The 26,131-nt window shown below is 50.1% G+C and overlaps 1 protein-coding gene across 2 annotated transcripts in view; it reads left to right on the forward strand.

Annotated features, from left to right (window-relative positions):
• The first annotated feature begins 1,612 nt into the window (after positions 1-1,612).
• The window catches only part of Galnt9 (polypeptide N-acetylgalactosaminyltransferase 9), a 77,177-nt gene continuing 52,658 nt past the window's right edge, over positions 1,613-26,131 (forward strand). Inside the window, exon 1 of one of the 2 annotated variants that reach the window (XM_021186594.1) lies at positions 1,613-2,200. In XM_021186594.1, coding sequence (XP_021042253.1) covers positions 1,960-2,200 — 241 coding nt within the window. In that variant the 5' untranslated portion in view covers positions 1,613-1,959. Of the gene's footprint in view, positions 2,201-25,353; positions 25,434-26,131 lie in introns of those variants that run through there. The other variant, XM_029533902.1, reaches the window with a different exon arrangement.

Raw genomic sequence — 26,131 nt, forward strand, 5'->3', positions numbered from 1 at the left:
GACAGGGTGTCTCCGTGTAGCTCTGGCTGCTCAGGTACTCACTCTGTAGACCAGGCTGGCCTTAAACTCATGATTTCTCCTGCCTCTGCCCCCTTCAGCAAATCTTGCCTACCTGTGCCACCACACCAGCTACATTTTCTTCGACAGGAAGCAGAGACTTAGAAAAGAAGCAGTGTGACTTTTATTCCTGCTGCTTCCACCGAGAAGTTGGATGTCTCTAAGCTACACAGAACACGTTGGCTTGTGGAGAAGACAGTGTGGAAAAGAAAGCCTAAACCAAGAGCCAAAGCCTCTACCCACTCCCACAAATGTGAACAGACATGACATGGACACACACACACATACACAGAAACTGCACACACGTGTACATACAAACACACACATGTATCACATACATATAGCACACATGTATAATCACAAGGATACAGCACATGCATACATATATATGCACCCACATGCAGACACATGTCACACTACTCATGTACTCATTATGAATATATCCCACATATAGGCACACACATATACAACATGTAGAGACATATCAGACACACTTTGTACATGTGCACATTCACACACAAAGGAAACGTATAAATACAGAAACACATGTGTAACATAGACACAAGCACATATCCATGAATACATAAGCAAACACATGGGCACATGCACACACAGTGAACGCATAAACATGCATGCTTACACATGATATATGCACACACACGATACATGCATGCACAAATACTCATGCAGAACCAAGAGTTACAAAGTCCCACAGACCTTGTCCTTCTATGAGCAGAACCCACCACAAAGTAAGCTCCTCGTATATGCTCCATCATTTATTCATTCCATAAATACTTGCTAAGTACCAGCTACGTGTTCGAAACCATTTCAGGCACTGTAGATTCAGTGGTAGCCAGGTAGACAGGAGAAGCTCACAGTTTGTGTGATTCAGGCTCACAGCCCAGGCTGTGTGACTTCTGCCATCTCTCCTTCTCTGACCCCAGCAGTCTCATCTACAACTGTTTGTTTGGGGCTAAATTAGAGATGGAGGGGCAGGTGTTTGTTGTTTTTCTTCTGGCTGAGCGTGCACCTGAACTCTGAAGACTTGGGACACCTGGTCAAGATTTGTGTTTCCTTTATTTGTTTGGCCCGATGCTACAATAGGATCACTCAATCTCCAGTCTACTCTACTCTCCTTTTTTATCCTTTGGTCCCAGAGGAGGGCAACCAATCAGATTAGGTTTGACAAGGTGCGGTGGGCAGGCAAATCTAGGTGGCTCTGAATCATTACCGCACAAAGGCACCTCACCACACCCGGCCGTGCACCCGCAGCACAGTCCTGATCGGCGTTCCCTAAGGCTTCGTGTCCACAGGGGTCAAGTCTGGGTTTTGTCCCCTACAATAAGCCCAGGCACGGAGGGCGGTCCACAGCTCCAGTGGTGCCGCGCCCTGGGCCTCGCTCCACGTGGGCCTATCCTGGCCAGGGGTGGCGCGCGGGATCGGTTTGGGGCGGCGGGCGGGGCAGCGGGCGCCGCGTGCATGCTGATGAGCGCAGGCCGCGTCACTGCGCACCGGCGCCGTGGTTTCGGGGCGCGCAGGAGCGGGGCGCGCAGGAGCCGAGCGCACAGGAGCGGGGCGCGCAGGAACGATCGGGGCGCGCAGGAGCGGGACGCAGCAGCCAAGGCCTCGCGCTGCCTCCCGGCCCAGGAAGCTCCCGGCGGGCGGGCCCTGCTGACTATGCGGGCGGTGCCTTGTGCCCGCATCCCCGGACGGTTTCTGCGCGCTGGAGAAGGGCGGGTCGCGGCGGCCTGGCTCGTGGAGCCCGCGCGGTGGTGCTGAAAGAACAGCTCCCGCCCTTGCCCGGCCCATGGTCTCCACCGCGGCCGGCCGCTCCCAGGCTCCTGCGGCCCCGGGGCCCCGGGGATGCCCGGCGGGTGAGGCGGCCCCGTCCGAGCCGCTCTCATGGCGGTGGCCAGGAAGATCAAAACTTTGCTGACGGTCAACATCCTGGTGTTCGTGGGCATCATTCTTTTCTCGGTGTACTGCCGCCTGCAGGACCGTTCTGAGGCGCTGGTGCAGGTCGTACGAGGCACCGACCGCCGGATGCGCAATCGGCTATCCAAGGCGAGTGCTCTGGCCGACCGTGAGGCCATCCTACAGCGCCTGGATCATCTGGAGGAGGTGGTCTACAACCAGCTGAATGGTGAGCCGCGGGATGGAGGGGAGGCAGGGTCCCGTGTTAGGACATTACTGAATCCAGGAGTGGCTGCCCACACCCATCCCACAATATCTTCCAGGGTCCCGAGTGGAAGCTACCCCGGGTCCTGTAGAGGAAATGCTGGAGGCCTTCATTGGCAGAGGGCGGCGATAATAGAGCGACTGCATTATCTACTCGTCCTGTGAACACTTGGGAACTGTCCCCTGCCTCCCTCATAATGCCTCCAAACTTACTACCCAAGAGAACTCTAACTTCTCAAGGAAGAGCCTCCGAGGAGTTGCCAGAAGGGTAGTGAGGGGCTCAGGCAATAACTAGATCCACAGTGAGGGAGGTCCAGACCGTTCACATTCACATGCCTAGGTTCACATTCAGGGACCAGGGGTACCTTACAAAGCTGTGAGGGTGGAGGTGACACCTAAGTCCCCCGCAAGGACCCAGAGAGCCTTTCCAAGCTGTGGGTTTAGACCGGACTCCCTCCTCTCCCTGGAGATACGGAAGGAGGGGGTGATTGCTGCCCATTTAAAAGTGATTGATCCCATCTTCCTCTGCATGGCACAGTGCGTGTCTTGTCTATTAAAGTGTGACCTCTGGCCCGGATAGCCACCTTTCAAGGATGCTCAGGGCTCCTGCAGAAAGTTCTGTTGTGGGGGAAACGTAAGGCACCACCGGTGCTGTGTGGACAGATGGATTCGAGTGTCTAGCAGAGCTGGGTAGGAGCGGAAGTGTTCATGTGGACTGAGGTCAGGGTGCCTGGGAACCTCTGAGGCATGAAAGTTTCTGCTTCTGGCGACCTCTTTGCCTTTCTGTGAGGAAAAGGGGGAACTCAGTATCTTTGTCACAGCAGGTCACAGTGGATGGTTGTAGCTGTTGGGAATGGAATATTTTACATTTTGGGTGTAGGATGAATGCACCATTTCTGTCCCCAAGGACAGCTTTGTTAGGCTTCAGGAAGGAGACAATTGGTGCATGCCTGCAGCTCCAGTAGGCTTCTGTTCTGCATGGCTCTCAGCAGAAACAACCCCAAGAAACCTCTTTCTGCAAGTGCTAGGAACTGGCTTCACTAGGAAGTGACTAGGTTGAGTGGGTATCTTCAGCAGGGCTCAGGTCAAAAGTTGTAAGGCTCACCGGGGTCTCCTGAGAGAACTGGGTTCCAGGCGAGTGCCATCTGGGTTCCAGGTGGCTCGGGTGTCTTCAGATAAGAAGACCCCCAGCCATCCTGACCAGCACTGTGGCTTCTCCATCAGCCACTCAGCTGAAGGCACAGAGGAAGAAAGTTGAGTTGGAGCGGTGACTTGGCCTCGCCGCCAGTGTGATTCATCTTCTGGAAGACGCTGGGTCCCGTAATAGCACGGAGCTTTATTGAAGTGTATTTGCCAGGGTGTTATGGTCTGTTTTATGGGGCGAACCAGAGGATTATATAAAAACATTGGCACCGTTTGCGCTTGTGTAACATCACGCTGGCCGGCCAGCCTCATGAGCTGTTTCCTTCCCTAGTTCCCCAAGGACAAGAGGGGCCAGTATTTGGTGAAAGGAAAGCTGGGACCCTCGATCACCTTTCCTGACATTGAGATGAACAGAATGAAGTTCTTCCCTCTGAGCTATCTCCTCCCTGCTCCTATGCTCCTGACAGCTTCTTGCCGCTCTTCTCCCATTCCCTCCCTTTCTTCACCTTTCCTTTATAATACCTTTTCCTCCACCCCTCACTAAATCCCTTCCCTTTTCTCTTCCTTCTCTGGACTGAAACAGCCAAACCTTCCTCTCTGATTCATAAGCTTAGCAGACTCTAAACTCAGTTTGTCATTCAATATTTGTCCTAGGAAGGAAGCGACGCATTGGTCTCAGGTGGGCTCCTTTGGGGAAAGCACAGAGTATCCAGGGGCCGTCTAAGTGAAGTCATTTGAGATCTCCTTGCCCTACTCCAGACTTGGCTCAAGGCCTCTTGACTGAGGGCATGGAGGAAAGCCACGAGAGCTTCCTGGAGGAGGCTGGCAGCTCTCCCTGGCGCAGCTTGTTCTATTTTAGATCCTAGAGATCGTGGGCTTGATCCCCAAGGGTTTCTACTGATACTTATCTCAGCGGCATTAAAAAACAGTAAGAGGAAGCAATTGCTTACATCCCCTGGGCCCAGATTCTTCCTTTGAACTCTCTCTCTCCTGGCAGGGGAGACGATGAGAAGAGGGAGTCCTGTGGAGGCAGGAGGCATAGGAGGGTGCTCTGGTGTGGGCAGTATGCCATTCTCCTTGGTCCCATGACCTTACCCTGGCAGAACATCCCAATGTGGTGCAGACTCAGTCTCCCAGGGCCTGGAGGCATTGTGGGAAAGGGTGCGTAGTCCCTCTTATATGTGCTTGAGAACCGCTTCTAAATTCAGCGCTCAAGGCAAGGAAAAATGTTTATGGGAAAAACTCACCCTCTGAATACCTTAAATTGCACATAAAGCCTGGTGGCCCCAAGGCTGTGTGAGCGGCTGGCCCAGGCTCTCAGGAGCAGTAAATTTGAAATCCTCCAAGCTTGGTGCTGTTTCCAAGTCCGATGCTGGGAATTCAACCCCATTCCCCTAACTATGGTGGGGACAAGTGGAGCTTTTGTACATACTGGGTGCTCCTCTGTGAGTCTGTATGAAGGCTCAGCAGAGCGGAGGCACAGCCCTGTTGTGGAAAGCTGCATATGGTGGAGGGAACCACTTGGCTCAGCAGCTCACACCTGGGTAGGTGGTCACTCTTGAAGGGTCGTTTCTAAAACCAGAGCACATGTACGTGTTAATCCCCTCTAATTTGTGCCGTCCCTCCCCGAGTGCGTTCATTATACAGTCCGTAACGTTCAATGCTGCGATTGGTCTTATTGTTGGGACAGAACGGGAAACCAGGAAGTGGAACAACTTGCCAGGGTTATATAGGAAGCTGGTGGCGCAGCTGCTTGAAGAAGGAGCAGGACCCGCATCTCTGACATTATCACAAGTTCAAGTTAAAAACAAAAATACACCAGAAGATTTTAATATGGGCCCCAGATGCTAGCCATGGAAGTCTTGGCACAGATGGTGTCTCTCTGCTTCATCAAGATTTGCTCTCGCACCTCTGGGATGCTGGCCTACTTCTCCTGACCAAGTACTTGCCTACTTCTTTTTGTTGTTGTTGTTTAAAGATTTATTTATTTATTATATGTAAGTACACTGTAGCTGTCTTCAGACACTCCAGAAGAGGGCGTCAGATCTTGTTACNGATGGTTGTGAGCCACCATGTGGTTGCTGGGATTTGAATTCCGGACCTTTGGAAGAGCAGTCAGGTGCTCTTACCCACTGAGCCATCTCACCAGCCCACTTGCCTACTTCTTTCACTGACCACTACACCTGTGCAGACTCCTGTCCTTTGGCTCCTCCTCCCCTTTTCACTGTTTTAGAGACTGGGTCTCTCTATTACGTAGCCATAGTCTTGTCTCTCCAGTGTATAAACCAGGCTAGCTTCAGATTTACAGAGATCTACCTGCCCCTGCCTCCTGAGTGCTGGGATCAAAGGAGTGCTCCACCACACCTGGCTCCTTTGGTCCCCTTTAAATACTTTTGTCTGTGATTTCATCTCTAGCGCCCAACGCGCCCAGGCAGAGCGGCACACCCACGAATATTTGAGTAAGTGGGCTGCACATTGCTTTCGATAGGTACGTTCGTTCGTTTGTTTTGACAAAGCCTTCCTCTACATAGCACTGGGTGTCTTGGACTCTACATATACCAGGCCGAACTTAAAGAGATCCGCTTGCCTTTGCCTCAAGTCCCGGGATCAAAGGCTTGCGGTACCACATGGCTCAGAATGAGTTTATTTTGGGCCATTGTGTTCCACTGCCGTGCTTGTTGGCGGAAGCGCTGAATGAAAGCGTTCTCTGGAAGAGATCACACACTGTGGCACAGCCATCATCGAGATTCAAAGGAAGCGGCTCCAGCGAGGAGGATGTGGGGCGTGGAGTGAGCCATGCTGCAGGGGCATGACTGCTCCCATGCTGTGTTCCTGGGTTGCTCAGACCTTTCCTGCTTCCTGCAGCCGAAGCTTACCAGTCAGTGCACACAGCCTCAGAAGTATAGGCTTCAGTAGCCCCGATCTGGGGTTAAGATGGAAGGGCTGGAGGCCAGGTGGGAAAATTGAGGCAATTGTCATAGGGCATGGGTTCTGGGTCGCCTTCATTGCAGCACCACCAGGACTGTTGATAAGCACCAGTCCTCTCTCAGTTAACTTGTGTTGGGCACAATGAATTTCCAAAGGACACTGAAAGCTGGAGCTCAGGCTGGAGGAAGAGGAAGGGCGGAGAAACGTCAGCAACAATGGTGTGGCTTTCCCTTGTAACCTTTGGCTTCAGAGTGCTGAGTGCTGAGCCTAAGACAAGGTGTTGGAGGTAAGGGTGGCTTGATCCCACAGCTGGGGAATGTGACAGCTCCCTACCCACCTGCTTCTGTGCCAGGTGTGACAAGACAAGGCATGCCCTAGATCCCTGTCCTGCCAAGAGCATTTTTTTTTCCCCTCAGAGTGCAGCTGTGTTCTAAGGGAGACCACAAGCTGAGCACAGTGAGCCTCTCCTTTGGATGTCCTCACAAAGAGTGGCCCCCTGTTATTCACTTCTGTGATGCAGGCTGGTAACAGGCAGAGCAAGAAGAGAACGCAGGAGGAGGAGTAGGTGGGTCTGGGCCTGGGGATTGCTTCCTTCTCTATTGGTAGGTCCAGCCTACATCCCTCTTGAGCTTCTGGATAGATCAGAGTATCAGCTTCCAGAAAGGGGCCTTCTGGAGCTTCTCTGCGCGCTGGAGAAGCGGGAAGGACTCTCCAGTTGCAGGGAGTACGGGTGACGGCTGGTTCCAGGCCGGTCTCAGCTCAAGCCCATTGGTTTTTTATTCTTCTCAGAGTGTCTGGTCCTGCGTGGCCCACTTAAGAGACAAGAATCATGGCAGCTGGGAGAAGAGCTGCAGTTTGTTGCATTGGCTGGTTCCCACCCACCCTTTCCCCCCTTTACAGCTTGCCTACCACTGACAAATAACCACAAAGAAACAGCTATCCCATTGGAGCATGGCTCCAACTCCATAGCTGGGCAAATTCAGGGTGTGCGATGGCTGCCGTTCTGACTCTACTGTCTCTTGTGTGCACAGCTCTCAGAGCAGCTGTGGTAATGGTTTTGTTTTTGTTTTCTATTTTGCTTCTCACTGCTGGGTTGCAGTCTTGTGGACACCCCTGTTCATCAGAGATACCGACTGCACTTGACTCTAGTTGCATGGGGACCCCTGAGCCCCCATATGACAAGCAACCCTATGACTCGGAGCCAAAGCACAGTGCCATGCTCTCTCCCTGTGAGCAGTGGACCTGGTTTGGCTGAATCTGGGGGTGTCAAGGAGGGACAAACTTGTAGGAAAGCGTTCACAGGTGGTGGCCCTGGTCTTGGGGTGCTGGGATGCAATGATTATGTTTATAATCTGTCTTACCGTCAGCCGATTTCAGTCTGTTAGGGATACACTACAGAACTGTAAAAAACGGTTTCTCGTTTGTTGGTTGGAAGTGGGACTAAAAGTAAGCCTCTGTGAGTTCCTTTACCATATCCGCCTCTGCAGACATGCAGGTGAGGGCTGGGGTGGTTAAGAGTACCAAGACTGTTCTTCCAGAGGACCGGAATTTAATTTCCGGGACCCGTATGGTGGCTCGAAGCTATCTGTAAGTCCAGTTCTAGGGCATCCATAGGCACTGTTGGCATGTGGTGTACAGTGTGGATATGCATGCAGGGAAAATACTCATATACATTAAAAAGGAGGAGGAGGAGGAAGAGGAGGAGGAGGAAAAGGAGGAAGAAGAGGGGAAGAGGAGCAAGAAGAGGAGGAGGAAGAGGAGGGGGAAGAGGAGGGGGAGGAGAAGGAGGAAGAGGAAGAAGAGGGGAAGTAAGAGGGGGAAGAAAAGGGGGAAGAGGAAAGGGAAGAGGAGGGGTAGGAAGAGGAGGAAGAAGAGGAAGAAGAGAGGAGGAGGAAGAGGAAAAAGAGGGGGAGAAGAAGGAAGAGAAAGAGGGGGAGGAGGAAGAGGGGGAGGAAGAGGAGGAAGAGGAGGAGGAGGAGGAAGAGGAGGGGGAGGAAGAGGAGGGGGAGGAGGAGGAGAAAGAAGAGGAAGAGGAGGGGGAGTAGTAGTCAAAGAAATGCAACTAGGCTCTGCATCTCAGGACCAGCTCATTTTCCTCACTGCCTCAGAAAAGCAGAGATGCTTTGAGAGGGAAAACATGCCCACTGAAGGTGACAGAAAGCGTCGTCTTCCCACCTTCTCAGCAGGGTCCTCGACCCCTGTGAAGATGAGTGTGAACAGTCCTTTGAAACTTTTTCACATGGAGAGACCTACTTTGCAAGTCATCTCAAGGGTTTCTCGGAGGAAAGGGTGGCCTTGAATTCTAACCCTGGAGGACACAGTGGTCATCCGCACCTTCCCAGGCTCTCTGCCGCCTGAGGAGTATCTGCTGCCTGAGGAGTATCTGTGGGGTATCCCAGGATTGCTCAGTGGCTCTTGTTCTACAGCCCTTGCTAACCAAGCAAACAGATCCCTGTTCCGTGGGATGTCCATACTGGTGAAGGATCCCTCCATGGTGGAGGCCTTGTACTGGCAGGGGTCTGGTGATGCCCAACGCTGTGCTGAAAGTCTCCATTCATTCAAAACACAGCAGGCTCCACCATCCAGGTAGCAGCTCTTCTTACGAACCTCTGTTGCTAAACATAGTGACCTCCCTGAGGCACAGGGTGGATTCGGAGCCCATTTCCAGCAGAGATGACACTGAAAGGGGGTGACTGACAGAGCAAGTAGGCAGGTGAGGGGCTTGAGAGTTGCTTGATGCGGACTGAAATGTGCCTTCCAAAGTTTTCATCCCCCTAAACCTTAGAATGTGGTCTCATATGGACAAAAGGTCTTTGCAGGTATTGAAGGTGGAAGTATGCTGTCTGGGGTGAGCCTAAATCTAAGGACACCTGTCTCCATGGGAAGAGGAGAAAGGGGCTGGAGAGATGGCTCAGCAGTTAAGAGCACTTGCTGCTCTCTCAGGAGATGGGCGTTTGACTCCTAAGCCTACATCAGGTGTCTCACAGCTGTCTGTAATTCCAGCCCCAGGGGATCTGATTCTGCATCAGGCCTCCGTGTGCACATGCAGTGATTAAAAATAGGTCTTTTTAAAAACGGAGAGAAGATTCAGGGAGTGGCTTATAAGGTCACAGGCAGGGGACAGAGCAGTGTGGCCACAAGCCAAAGGATTCTGGGATCTTCCAGAAGCAGAGAAAGAAAGGCGGGACACCTTCCTTAGAACTTCCACAGGGACAGAACTCTATTCACTATGCCTGAATCTTAGACTTCTGCACTTCCAACTGGAGAGAAACCAAGAAAACCATATGTCAGGCTCCCAGGTGCCGTGCTGCGCAGCTGAGGACTCTCACAAAGGTACAGCCAGGGACTCTATCCAGTAAATGTTTGAACTGAGATGTAAATGAAGGGCAAGTGTGACTTAGGGGAATCCTGGGAAACAGAGTGGGTGTCAGTAGATGCAAAAGTCCCATCCATGGCCGGCAGTGGCTCTCACCCTTCCTAAGGCTGTGGCCCTTTAACACAGTTCCTCATCTTGTGGTAACGCCCAACCATAAAATGGTTTTTGTCGCTACTGATATGAGTCATGGTGTAAATGTTTTTGGAGATGAGAGCTTTGCCAAAGGGGTCATGACCACTGTCCCGTGTTACGAGAGTAGTGGAGAGGGGGGGAGACAGAGCCTATTTTGCTCTCTTTCGTGTCATGTTAGGTCTGAAGGTATCATCTGTGTTCCTTGGCTTCTGGGAGGTTCCTACGGAGGGACCTGGTAATGGAAGTGCCCTGAGAGATGCCTGACTTTTTTTCTTAAGCATTTTGTTTGATATGTGTGTGTATGTGTGTGTGTGTGTGTGTGTGTGTGTGTCTGTCTGTCTGTCTTTGTGATTGTGAATGTGACAGTGTCTGTGAGTGTGTATTTGTGTGTGTGTGTCTGTCTTTGTATGTGTGAATGTTATGCGAGTGTGTATTTGTGTGTGTGAATATATGCGTGTGTGTGTGTGTGTGTGTGTTACCTGTAAAGGCTAAAGAGGACTTTATATCCCCCAGACCTGGAGTCACAGGTGGTTTGCAAACCACCTGATATGGGTGGTGGGAACTGAAGTCAGGTCCTCTGAAAGAGCAAAAATTGCTCTAACTATTGAGCCGTTTCTTCAGGCCAGACACCCAGACTTTAGCTAGGATGCTTGCCACTGCCTTGCTGGCTGGTTTTGAAAAGCATCACTGATTTCTCTTGGGTGTGTCAGACCAGAGGAGTGTGACCTGGACAGTAATGCATCTGTCGATTATCGGAGGGGAAAGAGCAAGGTTCCCAGGCAACCCGAGAGCTGGACCGTCCCTCTAATCCATTCTGGAGGGTGTTGATCTGATCCACACTGCTTATGACCTGACCAAGTCCCAGTCAGGGTTTCTAAATTCAGTGCTGCGGTCACAGGGCCTGGCTACTCTGTCCCAGGTGTCTTATGTGTCTAGTTTATTGATTTATGGATTATGAGATGTTGAATACTGTCTCTGATCCCGCCATCTGCCAGAGGCAACCCCTTCACAGCTGCTACTCTAGCTGTGTCCCCAGGGAAGCCCTGCCTGGCCAAACTCCCCTGTTTTCATTAAGAGCGTGGCCATTGACCAGCTGGGTTCCTCTCTAGCTCTACCTTTCCCCGTGGGCATCATCTGCCTGTCTGAGCTTCAGTTTCTTCACTTGTGAGGTGGATATGAGAGTCTGGTAGGGATTGAAGGAATTACCATAGCCTTACCATATGCTTTGTAGGGAAGGGACGTACATGTGCACCCCTCATCTATAAAGTGTGGGGCATGCCCCCTTGCCATCCTCTCCAACTTCCCAGGCAGAGCCAATGATAGTACTGTCTAGCGTGTGGTAGTTTCTGAGCCCGACTCCCTAGTGACCTTCAAGAGGCCATCCCTGTGAGCACGCATGTACACATTTTGTGTGCGTGCACATTTGAAGATACGACTGGCTGTTGATGCTGTATGTTTTCACTTTCTATAGTACTAGCATTTTTGACAAATGAGGCAGGCTGTCTTCTTGAGTTGGTAGCAATACATTACTTGCCTAAGAGGCATTCATCAAGAAGTGGGGGCCATACATGGAGTTTGACTGAGAATTTGATTGTTCACCGCTCTAGAGGAGGTGGGATCTGGGAGAACGGAGCTGATAAACAAGTTGACTGAAGTCTCACGCTGTAGCCGACTTTATTCAGGGCATCAGACAAGTTATACTCTGAGGGTTGGGAGGAGCCGCGTGAGTCACGTGTACAGTCACAAGGGTAAGCTGCCCATGAAGGGTAAGCCCCGGTGGCAGACGAGTAACCAGTGGCTAAAACATATTTTTCCATAGAGGCAGACTGTGGTGGTTTGTATATACTCAGCCCAGGGAGTTGCACTTTTAGGAGGTGTGGTCCTGTTGGAGTAAGTGTGTCACTATTAGAAGGTGTGGCCCTTTTGAAGTAGGCGTGACACTGTAGGCATGAGCTTTAAGAGCCTCATCCTAGCTGCCAGGAAGCAAGTATTCTGCTATCAGCTTTCAGATGGAGATGCAGAACTCTCAACTCTGCTTGCACCATGCCTGCCTGGATGCTGCCATGCTCCCACCTTGATGATAATGGACTGAACCTCTGAACCTGTAAGCCAGCCCCAAGTACATGTTGTCTTTGTAAGAGTTGCCTTGGTCATACAGTGGTGTCTGCTCACAGCAGTAAAACCCTAACTAAGACACAGATAAACAAATAACAATAGCCAGCTGTGAATGTATGAAACAAACACTCCTATCTGATAACCCTAGGAGAATTATCGAAAGTATCATCCAAGAAAAATTAAGTGTTTTTGAAGAAACTGAGATCACAAGACTTTGTCTGGTCTTGGTTTCTTGGCGTTTTGTCACAAGCACTTAGAAACCTCCTCGAGGGACTCTGTAATCTCACAGTGTGAGCTTGCCTACTTTTGCCTAATCATACACACATATTCACCAAAAAATTAGGTCACCATAGCTGAAGTATGTGTAATTTGCAAAGAAGTTGGTCATATTTTTTTTTTAAAAAAAGTATTTCGCAAGAGTGATTGTAAACAAATCTCCTTGCCTGGCTATACCTTTGAATTTTAAAGGAGACACATTTACTTAATTCAAGACATGAGCCAGTTTTCAGGGAATCCGCTGAATAATATGAACTTGAACAGTTTGCAAAGACTGTACGGAGGGAGCTGGAGTCTGGTGATCCTTGGGGCTCCAGCCTGACTGGTCTCCCCCTGGCTATCAGTGTGACCAGAGTTAGTAGAGAGAGACTGGGTCCTGGCCAGAGCATCCTGTGCTCTCAGTCTGATGAGAACAGAAGCTTGGTCGGGGAGGGCTTGGTGGGGGAGGCCCTACAGGTCAGGGGTCACCTTGTCATGCCTAACAGTGTGGGTGTAAGGAGGATGATTGGTCACCCTCCCCACTTGCTGGGTGGTCCCAGAGTCTGCATTTCATTGGCTGGGTCCCTGTGGCCCACATACTTATGCACAGCGTGACTGCTCTGTGTACTGCCCTGTGCTGACTGGGTATTCTATGGGCAGCCCCATTGGTAGGAATGTCTGGTGTTAGGGGACAGACCCTTGGGCCCAGGGGAATTGGGTGTCTCTCATTTCTTCCCCAGACCATGAAAGGGAGGCATAGCCACTGTTAGGCCCCATAGCATCTCTCTTTCTGGGTCAGGTCCACCTGGAGCCTACAGCATGGATCCTGGAAGCTCTGACTGACTAAATAGGGCCACAGCCCTGGGTTCAGCCCACAGGACCCCTCGGATGCCTCAGCTGCTGCTAGTGTGCATTTAAACACACATTCTAAGTACAAATGTTCTTCATAGTGCTTTCCAGGCCTTGCCGTTGTGCCAGGGAAGTAAAGGGAGGTCCTTGTCCCAGGACCTCCTAAGGTACCCTGCCAGGCTCCCTGCTCCATAATCCATGTAGCCCAGTTACAGCTCCTACCTGCTGGGTTTCCCTGCCCTCCTTAGGAAGAGTCTGAGCTGCCACGCAGGAGGGTGGGAATAAGGCAGAACTTAAGAGGACTAGATACTCTTCAGGCCCACAGCTAGGTTTTATTGGGGTCATTTTGGTTTATGGTTTCTCTGTGTAGCCTTGGCTGTCCTGGAACTTGCTCTGTAGACCAGGCTGGCCTCAAGCACAGAGATCCGCCTTCCTCTGCCTCCTGAGTGCTGGGATCAAAGGTGTGCGCCACCACCACCTGACTGTGAAAGGAAGATGTTTTAATTCAAGTTTAGCAAACCATCAGATTTGTGATACAGCATAGATCCTATGTGTTCAGTTAATGCATTCGGCAGATGCACGGGACATGGTACACTCAGCTCTTTACCCCATGGTAATGGAGCCCATGAGGTCACTAGTGCCAGCTGTGGAAGGCCTGAGGGCATATGTGAATGCAGTGTTGTGTGGTGGGCACCTCTCAGGCACTGCTCACCATGAAGCCTTTCTCTGGGGGCCTCCTGCTGTCCCGCAGTCAGCTCTCTAGGGAGGGCCCTAGCATCAGTTCTGTAGCCCAGTGTTACCCCTGAGGTAGCTCACCCCTGAGAGAGATGATAGGGAGGGCCACTCTGTCACAAGGCAGGCTGAGCTCATAGCAGAGACTGGACGAACTATCTATATGACTAGCCGAGCCCATTTTTTTTTTCCATGCAAACCAATAAATTTTCATTCAAATTTCTATACAATCAACCAGAGTAAATCCCAAGAAGATACATATATATTTTGTTCAAAATGTGCAAACTCGGTTATAGTGTGGGTTCTGAGTATCCTCTTGGGGATATACATGCAGCAGGTCAACCAGCGTCTCTTCCGTCATCTCCTCACCCCCCTCCTGCCCCTGGGTGCCCCTCCCCAGATGCGTTCCGCGTCGAAGTGCTATACCCAGTCTTATTTATCTTTCTGTAATATCCACTGTCCAGTGTGCCCCTGGCCAAGCTCAGGATACAAGATGCTTCCCAGAGGGAAGTGTGCGGAGAGAGTTGGGGTCCCCATGATGAAGGCTGGAGCAGCAGAGACCGAGGCAGTTAATTTCTAGAGTCCAGTGAAGGCTCAGCCCCAGGTGTGGAGACCCAGAGCTGGTCATTGTCCTGGGCCCTAGGGGTGCCACCTGCAGCCCCTGATTATCTTTACACTGGCAGCCTACGGTTTCTGTCTAACACTGCGTCTCACCTCCAAGGCCCCAGGATCACACTGGGACACCGATCAGTGCAGCCAATCAGAAACTGTTTCTTCTGATCCGCGCGCGTGTGTGTGTGTGTGTGTGTGTGTGTGTGTGTGTGTGTGTGTGTGTGTTCTCTCTCTCTCTCTCTCTCTCTCTCTCTCTCTCTCTCATCTGTCTCCTTACCCCACTCCCAAGGTTTAGAGTAAGCATGCCCAGCTTTGAGAAGTGGCTGCTACTTTGTTGCCAGTTAGCAACAAAGGCGGACTGCTCAGCAGTGTTCAGTGCTCCGGAGAAAACAGATCAGCAGTAGGCTGAAGTAGGAGTTGAAGGTCTTGGCATTTTCAAAGGTGTCCTGAGAAGGCCTTGCCTAGCACTGACTTCTCAGGTGTGGTGGCTATCCTTGGTTGTCAGCTTGACTATCTCTGGAATGAACTACAATCCAGAATTGGAGGGAACACCAATCTGATCCAGATCTTGAGGCTGGAAGACACAGGTTTCTGACCTGGATCTTGGCATGGAGATCTTGAGGCATAGTGGCCATGAAAAGCTTAGGCCCAGGCAAGGTAGGACACGCCTTTAATCCCAGGAGACTGAAGTCAGCGTGGTATAAGCAAGTTTTAGATTCAGGAATGGTGGTACACACCTTTAATCTGGGCCACAGCTTCTGCTGGAGGCCTACATAGGGACACTGGAAGAAGGAAGATTCACTCTTCTCCAACTGCTTGCACTTATTTACCATAGAGGGGAGAGGGAGGGGGAAGGGGAGAGGGAGGGGGAAGGGGAGAGGGAGAGGGAGAGGGAGAGGGAGAGGCAGGGAACAGAGAGGACAAGGGGTCTACAGATCAGCTTAAACAACTACCCTCATAGAATGGAGCAACTACTAGATTCTTGGACTTCCCATCCACAGCTGCCCATTGTTAGACTCTTTGGACTACAGAATGTAAGTCATCACAATACATTCCCTTAATATATAGACATTCCATAAGTTCTGTGACTCTAGAGAACCCTGATGTGAGAAGAAGGATAAATTTCAGTGTCTGAGGCAGCATGTTCAGACTCAACCAGTGCAAATGTCCTGGGGCAGCAGTACCAGGGAGTGTCCAGAAAAGGTCAGGGATCAATGGGGATCAGATCATGGGGACCATGAGTCTGTATTTTCTATCAAATGCTGTTAGAGTCAGGGAGCACGTGGGCCAGAGTAGAATGAGAATATAGTGTATGATGTTTGTATGATGTTTGCTGTGCGGGTGGGCTGTATCCCTGGTCCCTACTCAGTAGATACTGATTCATGTTATCTCTTGGTTGTAAAAACCAAAATGGTCCCTGAGCACAGACACTCCTGAGAGCCAGCTCAGTCCAGGTTAAAGTATTCGGTGGCTAAAGGCCATATAGATGGAAGGAGGCAGTAAGTATTGAATATTGGCTCGGACTGCTAGGAAAAGCGGGGCTTTTGAAAAGACAAGAGGACCAGGATTGATGGCCCCTGTCCTTGAGTGGGGACAGGGATGAGGAGACGACGGGGCTCACTAACACCATGGACAGCTCCCGGGTGGAAGTTTGTCAGCCAAGCTGATTGTGTGGGCTGGCTTTTCTCCAGGGATTTTCCGCTTTCCTAGGGAGGCAAGAAACAGGTCACAGGGCTGAAGTTAAGAACTGCAAATTACCTTCCTTCCTGTCCTCTCTCCTCCCCCTCTCGCCCTCTGTCTCTCCTATATTTCTTTCTCTTTCCCTCTCTCCCCCTCTCTCTTTCCCTTTCTGCCTCCCCCTCTCTCCCTCCCCCTACCTCCCCAGCTCTCTCTGGCCCTTCTCTCTTACTTTTTTTCATCTCTTCCTCCCAACCCCTCCATGGCACTTGACAATCTGTTTTTAAATTTTTTGTAATATTCATTTATTTGGGTTGAAACAGAGTCTCTCTGTGTACAGGAACTCTGTGGACCAGGTTGGACTTGAAATCAGAAATCTGCCTGCCTGTGTGTACTGAGATTTAAAGATATTCCCCATTCATGTCTGACTAGACTGTGTTTTAAAGTATGTGTGAGAATGCATGTTTCCTTTCAAATAGGGTCAGACCAGCCTACTTCACGTGTCCCAAGTCCTCTCAGTTCTGAGGGAGGCCTCAGGGTCAAGATTTATAATAGAGGAACACACACACACACACTGTAAAAACAAAAATGTGTGTCTTCACTCTTGGTCCCACACATACCTGTGATATCACTGGTTCTTTAAATGGTTTTGCCCAAAGGAGACCAGGACCCAAGCTCATAGCTCAGTGATGGCAGAGGTGGGATTTGAACCCAGGTATGACCTCCAAACCTCACTGAGCTTGACTAAGGAGACATGACTTAGTTGGGTCAGGGCTAGGTAATCATATCTTCCACTTCTCATAGTAAGAAGGAAGTTTAAATTCTTTATGATCTTAAAAATTATATTTATTGTGGATATGTGTGTACAGACACATGCACGTGGTCACTTCTGTGCACACGTGGAGGTCAGAGGACAGCTTGAGGGAACAATTCTCCCCTTTCACCGTCTGGGTTCTGAGGGATCAAACTCAGGTCAGGTTTAGCAGCAAATGCCTTTACCCACTGAGCTGTCTGGACAGCTTGGAACTGGTTTTGTTTTAATATACGGTTTAGCCAGTTACTCTGTGCGTGTCCCAGTCTGAAATGGAACAAGTGTTGGTTTTGTTCTTAAGTAGGCAGGGCCCGAGTTATGTAAGGAGAATTATCACACTTTCTGAGAAGGCTGTGGGAAACGCCTGTTAGCACACCAAAGCTCAAGCACTCGACAGTTGCTGGGAACAAGAGATGATCTTGATGGGAAGGAGTGGAGTACATGATTCAAGCAGGTTGAAGAGTTGGGCCGGCCCCAACCCTGTGCTTATACAGCCTCAGCCTCCTATCTGATGTCTTTGTTCTTCAGTATCTTCCTCTGGAGAGTGTAGGTGCTCGCCTCTGGGGGAGTGTGAAACTTTAGGAGCAATACCTGGTGTGAGGTGTCTCCTGTCAGGGAAGGGCTGACTCTCATGGGTTCTGCTCACCATTTCCTCAGGGCTGTCATTTCTGCCCTTCACTGTCCACTTGACCTTCCCACCCAACTCCGTAGGGATCAACTGTGTCGTCGTTTAAAAGATTATTTTTTTTTTAAAAAAGATTCATTTATTTGTTATCTTATGTATATGTGTGCACCAAATGTGTGCAGTACCTCTAGAGGCCAGAAGAGGGCATGCAGTCCCCCCCTGGAACTGGAGTTACGGAGAGTTGTGAGCTAGAAACCATACCGGTGCCAGAAACCAAACCCAGCTCCTCTGCAAGAGCAACCGAGTCAACTTAGCCACCGAGTCATCTCTCCAGCGTGATGTCATTCTTCTCTGATGCATGTAACTAAAAGTCATGAGTTTTGTGCTTCTACAGGAAGCTGGGGAGGAGGTGGTAGGTATAAGCCCTGTGCTCTAAGCCCAAGTAGCAATGTTGAGCTCTGCATCCGGCTTTCTCTGAGAACCTCCACTCAGATATGGGAAGCGGTAGCCAGTGTCACTACTCTCAGGAATGGTGTGCTATCGGGGGTGTGAAAACCCACACATGGACTGGTGAAATGGCTCAGTGGGTAAGAGCACCCGACTGCTCTTCTGAAGGTCTGGAGTTCAAATCCCAGCAACCACATGGTGGCTCATAACCATCCGTAACAAGATCTGACGCCCTCTTCTGGAGTGTCTGAAGACAGCTACAGTGTACTTACATAAATAAATAAATTAAAAAAAAAAAAAAAAAAAAAAAAAACCCACACATTAGCACAAGGAGGGGATAGTTTGGTGACAAGTCAGATGACTTCCTGGAAGGGGAGGCATTCAAGCTACACACTTGGTGTTGGATGGATCTGTCTGGGCACACATTCCAACTGGATGACCTTGTGGGAAGTCATTGTCTCTCTGAGCCTTGGTTTCCACATCTATGAAATGTGAGTTGTCAGTCCCTATTACAGGATCACTGAGATTACATGCAGTGCCTGAAGAGGGCTTGGAGAAGCCAAGTTGATTCTCAGAAATGTTCATGAAGATGTAGAAGAAACAGGAGGATGTGGATAAATGGGTAGGATAATGCCAGTCATGCAGTGGATAAATATTGTTTGGTGGAACAGTTGGATGACTATGGATGAACATATGGATGAACGGACAGATAGGTGAGTGGGTGGGTGGATGGATGAACATGTGGATGGCTGGATGAATAGATGGATACATGAACAGATGGGTGGATCTCTATGTTGTGATTTCCACCATGACTTAACTCAGGTGTGTAATTGTTGAGGTCACCCCAGACCACCCTGTTCTTGCTGTCAGTGATCCTTAGACGCATCCTGCGTTTGTGGGCACTGGTTGTTAGGCGTTGAAGCTGTGTGGCAACTGTGGGCTTACCGTGTAGGGAAGAGCTGTGAAACCCGTGTTCTAGGAACTCCAGTTCACCACACCTCCTCTGCCCTGCTCTCAGTGGAGTGCAGGAACTCCATGGGAAGATTTTTATCAGATGCAGCCTCCGAGGGGGACCTCCCAGTTACCGCCATATCCTCCAAAGTGTTAGTGACCTCATCGTTTAAGGATATTGGTCTATGCTTTTGACAACCTGTTATTAGTTTGGGGCCTTGGGGGAATCTTAAAAGACCTAATGAACTATAATGAAAGGAGCTGTTGTATTTGAAGAGAGCGGATGAAACTGAAGCTGTGTGCAAGAAAAGAAACATCACCCACAGAGGCAAACCAGAGGCTGTCATTATTATCCATACGTTGTGATCATCAAAATGAATAGCCAGGCACATTAAATCAGTTTGCATTATAAGGGGGGGGGGAATGAGGGAGAGGAGAACAAGGAGGGCTGGTGGGAGGTTCTGTTTGTCCCCAGTCTTCTTGTTCCCGCCCACACACTCCACACGATTGGCAGCCAGCAATCTTTCCAGCCTTGTTTATTGCTTTTTTAGAAGTTGGTTCTGTTGGTTATTAAGTTCTTAGTTGTTTTCAGTGAGCATAGTTTATTTTGATCTACTGCCACTATGGGATCCTGGGTAGCAGTGAGTCCATTCTCTGGGCTTATTGGGGACCTAGGTGCGATGGCAGGCTGAGACTCCTGCTAGAGGAAGCTGTCCCTGGGACCCGGTTGTCATATCCAGCACTTTCACTTTCAAGGCCAATCACCCTTCTTCCCAGAGGCCTTTTCCTCTGCTTCTTCCTCTGCGATGGACTTGCGACTGGCAGGCTGCTTCCTCTCTCAGAGTGCTGGCTGCTGCTGTGGTGACAGATGGAAAACAGTGACTCAAAGAGAAGCAGGGAGCTCCGGAGCCACCCTGCCTTCCAAGTCGAAAAATCACAGCCGCCCACGAGCCCAGGTACTCTTTGCGGAAGAGGTGGGCTGGCCAAGTGTGAACTGACTCTGCTGGGGGGCAGAGGAGTTTGGCGGGAGCTGGCAGCACTTCCGTTCCTGCGGGGGCTCTTGCCTGGCGGCCGGGAGACACTAGCTGAGTTCTTCTTGGCAGGGCCACTGATAAGTTGGCAGTGTAGATTTTCCTACGCTGAGATCTTGTCTTTCTCGCATGGGAGAGAATTCAGTCTGATTACCAGAGACTTGAGTTCTTTTGTCTCCGTGGGCTTCAAAACCACAGCTGAAGAGCACCCCTGCATTGTGGGGTTTCTGTGGCACACGGACTCCAGAGGGATGGTGGAAATCTTCCAGAGCCAACCCACCCTGAATCCCTGCCATGTGGCACTGCACTTGATGCTTACATCAGGGCTACTCCCGCCCCCAAAATTGAGTCCTAGTTCCAAGCAGGAAAAGGGCACAGGACTGTGGATAAAAAGCATCCCATGACATGGTGATGGGTATACCCTTTAGACGTGTCTCTCAGAATGGCATTCATCGGGTCCCGTGTAAATATTGACGACAGCCCATGATCAGACACTCTTCTACCTGCAAGGCCCTCGCGGAGGTGAGTGGCCCACCAGAGTCATTCAGTCCCCCATTCCATTCCCCATGAAACAGATGTCCCATCTCAACCTGCTGGACATAGACATACCCACAGACTGGGTATAGCCACACTGGCTTCCCAGCATCCAGTACTTAGGCAAAAACCTAGCCTGGCACACAGACTTCCATGTTTGTCTGTCAACCATTTCTTCCAAAGCATGTCATGGTAAGAACCTATATATTGATGCTTCTCTGGAAATCTTCGATCGCCTGGAACCCTTGGTCCCAATCCTGGCTGGCAGTGACTGGTTCAATCTTAGCGGTCCTGTGTAGCCATCAACCCCAGTCCTCACCCCATCTGTAGTAGTCAGCGTGACAGTGAATGGCATATTTATCCTGGAACTTCTGCCGTAATTTCCCTCAGGGTGCAGTTTGAAGGGATGTGTGGAAACGGATCCAAATCACACCGCAACTCCTGAGTCACCCTTGCCTGCCACCCTGCTTCCAAACTGAGTCGGCTCCTTGTGTAAACAATCTCACACCCACCCCCTGGCAACAGCTCTTTCTACCCATGGTGATCTCGTAATTAGAGGAGTGTGTTCCCTGCCCCAGGTCACAGGACAAGGACTCGGAATGATGATTCTGTAACAGTGGGATTACTGCTAGCTCTGCGCGTCACCGAGCTATTGCCTTCAGTGGCTCTGTTGCCACTGGATTGGATGGAGAAGTAGCCAGCCTGAGCCTCACCCTCAGGCTGCTTGCCTCTTGCAAATCAGACCCCGGCCTCTGAACCAGACGAGGACCTAGGCCCTGAGCCCAGGGAGTAGCCTGCCCCTGCTGTCATGTGACCTGTCTCCATGGTGACAAGTAGAGGCACAAATGTGTGGTCCCTCCAGCTCTTGGCCTTTGCTCTGGAAATTTTATCTCCATTGCCAGGACCAGCTGACACCTGTTTGTACCCAGACACTAAGTTGTTCCTCAGCCCCAAGGGTCCTGGCTCACTTCTGGTCCACCTGCTAGGAGGTGACACCTGAGATTCAGTGATACCTGAAGGCCAGAGCTAGAGCAACTCCAAATCCCTTTTCCTACGCACCCACTCATGAGAGTGATCTGGGGGGTTGTTAAAGATTCTAGAAAACCAGCTGGGTACAGTGGCAGGCATCTGTAACCCCACAGTTGGAAGCTGAAGCAGGAGGATTACAAAGTTGAGGATCCTGTCCCCCACCCCACCCCACCACTTGAATTTCATTGTTCAGTGACACAGACAAGTCAGGTCCAGCTCTGGGGTGGGGCTGGGTGCTGGTTTATAGATTCTAACTAGTACTTTTCAGACTCCTGGGTTCAGGGACCTAGAACAGCAATCTGCAATGTTAGTTGTGTGAAGTTTAAGGCCTAAGCTCTGCTCTTTTTTTTTTCCCCCACGTGTGTTTGCCTGCATGTACATATGTGCACCATATGTATAACTTGTGCCTACATAAGCCAGAAGAAGGCACTGAATTCCCTGGAACTGGAGTTACAGGCGATTATGAGCCGCTATGTGAGTGCTGCAAACAGAACCTGGATCTTCCATAAGAGCAGCAAGGGTTCTTAACTGCTAAGCCATATCTCTACCTGGCTCTGCATCCCGTGACTTGGTGTGCTAGGCTGGAGCACTTGGGCCTTCCTGTCACGTTCCCGGTGACTGGATGCTGCTGGCCCTGGGATCCTATTTTAAGAACCACTGACATATTATGAGCTGTTGTCCTTACTCTCCTTCTTTTGGACCAAAACCTTCCTCGTGGCTCCTTGTCACAATGGGAGGGACTTGTGGAGAAATGCCCTGTCTCAAAGCCACACCCACAACTCTGCTATCTTCCCTTATAGTCCTTTGCTCCCTTCTCCCCAGGACCCCTCAGCCTCAGACAGACATCCCTTACCTGGAGCCCAGGTGGCCAGCCCAGTGAGCCTGGTTTCTGCTCCCCTCAGTGAGTATCCTCAACACTTGTTTTAAAAACCCATGCCTCTTGTCAAATACATTGTTGCCATTAAAACTAAAGATTCAATGGGTAGATTACAGAGCTACAAAGGAATCAGACACTGCTAAAGAAAAGATGTAGTAACTGGAAGATGTTCTTGAGAAAATAGCCTGGGCCACTTACATTGAGGAAGAGGAAAGGCAGTGTATGGACTGGGGCAGGGCAGAGAGCACCTGGAGAGGCAGCCGAAGGCAGAAACAGACCCCTGAAGAAGAGAAGACTGGGAGATGGGGGCATGCAAAATAAACCAGCCAAACTTAGGGCAAATTACCCATCACATAGATCCTGGTGAAACTACAAACTGGCAGCCACCCCACCCCACCCTAGGAGGAAAAACTCTTAAACTCCTGTTGAGAATGTAGAGCCAGTTCTATATACAGTGTAGCTGGAGGCACCTGGGCAGCTGTGTGGATTTAAGAAAGTAACTGCCAGCCCTGATTGCTACTACTACTTCCCCACTTCCCCTCCCCCCTCCCCCTCCTCTCCCCCTCCCCTTTCTCCTCCTTCCCAATTAGTTGCAAAAGTTCACTCATTTAAGATTTATTTATTTTATTTATGAGTACACTGTAGCTGTCTTCAGACACACCAGAAGAGGGCATCAGATCTCATTACGGATGGTTGTGAGCCACCATGTGGTTGCTGGGAATTGAACTCAGGACCTCTGGAAGAGCAGTCAGTGCTCTAACCTGCTGAGCCATCTCTCCAGCCCCAAGTTCACTCATTTAATAAGAAAAGCTCCACACCCTTACTCTATGACAATTAGAATCCAGAGCATTAGGGGCTTAGAAGACTGTAGGAGGAGGTAAATCAGACTCCTGGGAGTATGAACTGGTTGCACAGACATGGGCATGAACTGAATGGGAGGCTAGAGCCAACCCTGACTTCTACACTGGACCTCAGCCAAGAGGCCAAGACATTATCAAACTCAACAGCCAAGTCAGCAAATTGTAACCCAAGAGGCATGTGACCTAAGATCAAGGTAGAGTGTGAGGGGAAGGAGAGGTGCCATACACAGGTGTTGCTAATGGGTCCCAAGGCTCTAACCCTGTATCTTGGGAAGAAAAAGCCCTGAGAAGTCTCTGAAGAGAAGTCTTGTTCAAGAGTCTGCAGCCCCTGGCTATTGAAGCCACATTTAGAACAAAGGCCACTCTGGGAACACAGAGTCCATCCGTCATCGCTGCGTAGGCTCTGAGGTATTGAGGAGAGCAGAGAGAGTGATCATTGGCTGTAAGAGGTAAGTGTGCCTGCAGAAAACTCAGAAGCTATCATTAAAAGCAGCATGCCAGAGGAATAGGGCGCAGGTGTTTCTAACAATAAAAACCAAGGGGACAAACGACTCACCAGGGAAGTGCTTCAGTGTCCCCCCACCACGCCCCCAGAAATGAAAACATTGAAAGAACTAAGAAGAAATGGAGCATTGTGGGAAACTGATCGAGGGGAGGGCTCTCAGCTCTGTCAGATCAAGCATGAAGAACTTAGCAACAAGACCTGAATTCTTAGGAGATGCACAGACTGTTCTCAAGATCTGATTCTGCAGGGCCAACGAGATGGCTCAGGGGGTAAACATAATTGCTGTCAAGCCTAAAGCTTGAGTTTGATACCCAGAACCCACATGGCGGAAGGATGGATTGCACTCCTGAAAAAAAAAAAAACCCTGTCTTTCACACAGGTGCTGTGATATGTACATGCATGCACGTATGTAAGTGTAAAAAAATATTTTTAATTAGAGTAAGTCTAAGCCAGGTATGGTGGCACATTCCTTTGAGCCCAACATTTGAGAGGCCGAGGCAGGTGAATCTCTGTGAGTTCGAGGTTAACCTGGTCTATGTAGTGAGTTCCAGGACAGCCAGACAAGGGTATGCAGAGAGACATTATCTCAAAACGAAACAAAACTTGAGCCTGTACCAGACCACAGGCAAGCCCCAACTGCAGCCCACTGTGTAGATCACGTTTTCTGCTGAGTACACAGATGGTAGACTCCGTAGAAGAGAGATGCCAGTACTTCACATATGCTCACATAAAGCTATAACCTGTGTTTCCTGTGAACTGGAAGGGGTATGATGTTGAGCATCGTAAAAGGCTCAGAAACCAAATGATTTAAAAATTGTTAAGTTCAGCCTGATCTGTATTTAACTTTTTGGTTTATATTAATGCACTGGAAAACAACTAAGGTCAAAACCATATTACCTAAGGTCTTAGGGAAAGCACACAGTCGTTAAATAAATTGGAAAGAGGGAGACAATAAACGGGAATTAATGAAATAGAAATTAAAATGAGAAAACAGAAGGACCCATAAAAGCCTAGGCAGCCTGGAGGGCTGGGTAGTTCCTGGGTATTATCTATCTCCCGACCCTCCAAATGGATTCTGTGTCTGCTGCAGCCGTTTATATGGTGGCTGTGAATGTCCTCCCTGTCCGGAGCAGAGCTGTCCCTCCATGCAGCCAGGTCTCCGGGTTAAGCTCAACTCCAACCTCATTTATCAAAGTCCCTTTGTCTTCTAGCTGCTGCCTCCCAGGGGTTAGAAAAACAAAACAAAACCCTCTTTTCTCCATGTCTAGCTCTCCCCTGCTGCAACTTTCTCTCCCTACAACAGAAAGCCTGCTTTCCTCCTGCCCCTGCACCGTCCCTGAGTCTCTATCATGTTCCCCATGGATGAGACTGGACAGTCACACACACACACACACACACACACACACACACACACACACACCCCGCAATGGCAGGCACAGACCCTTTTGTAGCTCTGGATTAGGCTGAGGATTAAGCGCCCCCCCCCCCATTGTCCTCCCATACCGACTTTCCAGGTTCTAAGAACACCTTTCTCTAGCCTACCGTGTCCTGATCTCTTCCCAGGATGCCTTGTCCCACGCTACTGTTCTCCTCCGTGTACTGACCCCAGGTGTGGAGCAGCCACCTACAGCTGGACCTCACTGATGTTGCTCACAGCTACCAAGGTCTGCACCGCAAGTTTCCTGATGGCAGCATGTGCCTGCCCATTGGTATGGGATGGCTCTTGTCAAAGACTCTGTACATTAATTCGTATGTGCGTGCATGCATGTGTGCGTGCACATGCATGTGTGTACAGGAGCGCGCTTGAATTGCCGTATGCACATGGGTTCCTGCAGAGGCCAGAGGAGGCCATCAGAGCTCCAGATGCGGGCATTTGTGAGGCATCTGATGTAAGTGTTGGGAACCAAACTCTGGTCTTCTAGAAGCAAATGCTTTTTGGTCACCGAGCCATCTCGGAATCCCCTCTCCTTGGCCCTCTTGACAAGTGGAGGGAAAAAAAACAAGATGGGTTTCACACTGGCGTTTTAGACTTACGGCTGTCCAAATGAAGTTTTAAAAGAATCTTCAATAGCAGGAAAGTGTCGAGGCAGAGTGAGGAGGGAAAAATGTAAACTTAATCTGACCCCTATGTCCCCCATGGTCGTCGTCTCATAGAAATAATGTAGGGTGCTAAGCTGTGTATATTGATTTTTGTCTCTGTAATGAGACCCTTGCATGATTCTGGGTGTGCGTTCATGGTCTCCCTGACAACGTGAAGGAAATGTGGTGATAATCCCCCCAAGAGTGTTCACCAGAAAGCTGACCTCTTCTGGGTTATCTCTCCTTGACTGGCATGGTGGCATTAAAGACCCTGCTTTAAAGTTGATGCTTTGGCTGTTGGAATGAGGTGCCGGTGACCCTCTGTCCT

The sequence above is a fragment of the Mus pahari genome, chromosome 23, assembly GCF_900095145.1.
Source record: "Mus pahari chromosome 23, PAHARI_EIJ_v1.1, whole genome shotgun sequence".
NCBI lineage: Eukaryota > Metazoa > Chordata > Mammalia > Rodentia > Muridae > Mus > Mus pahari.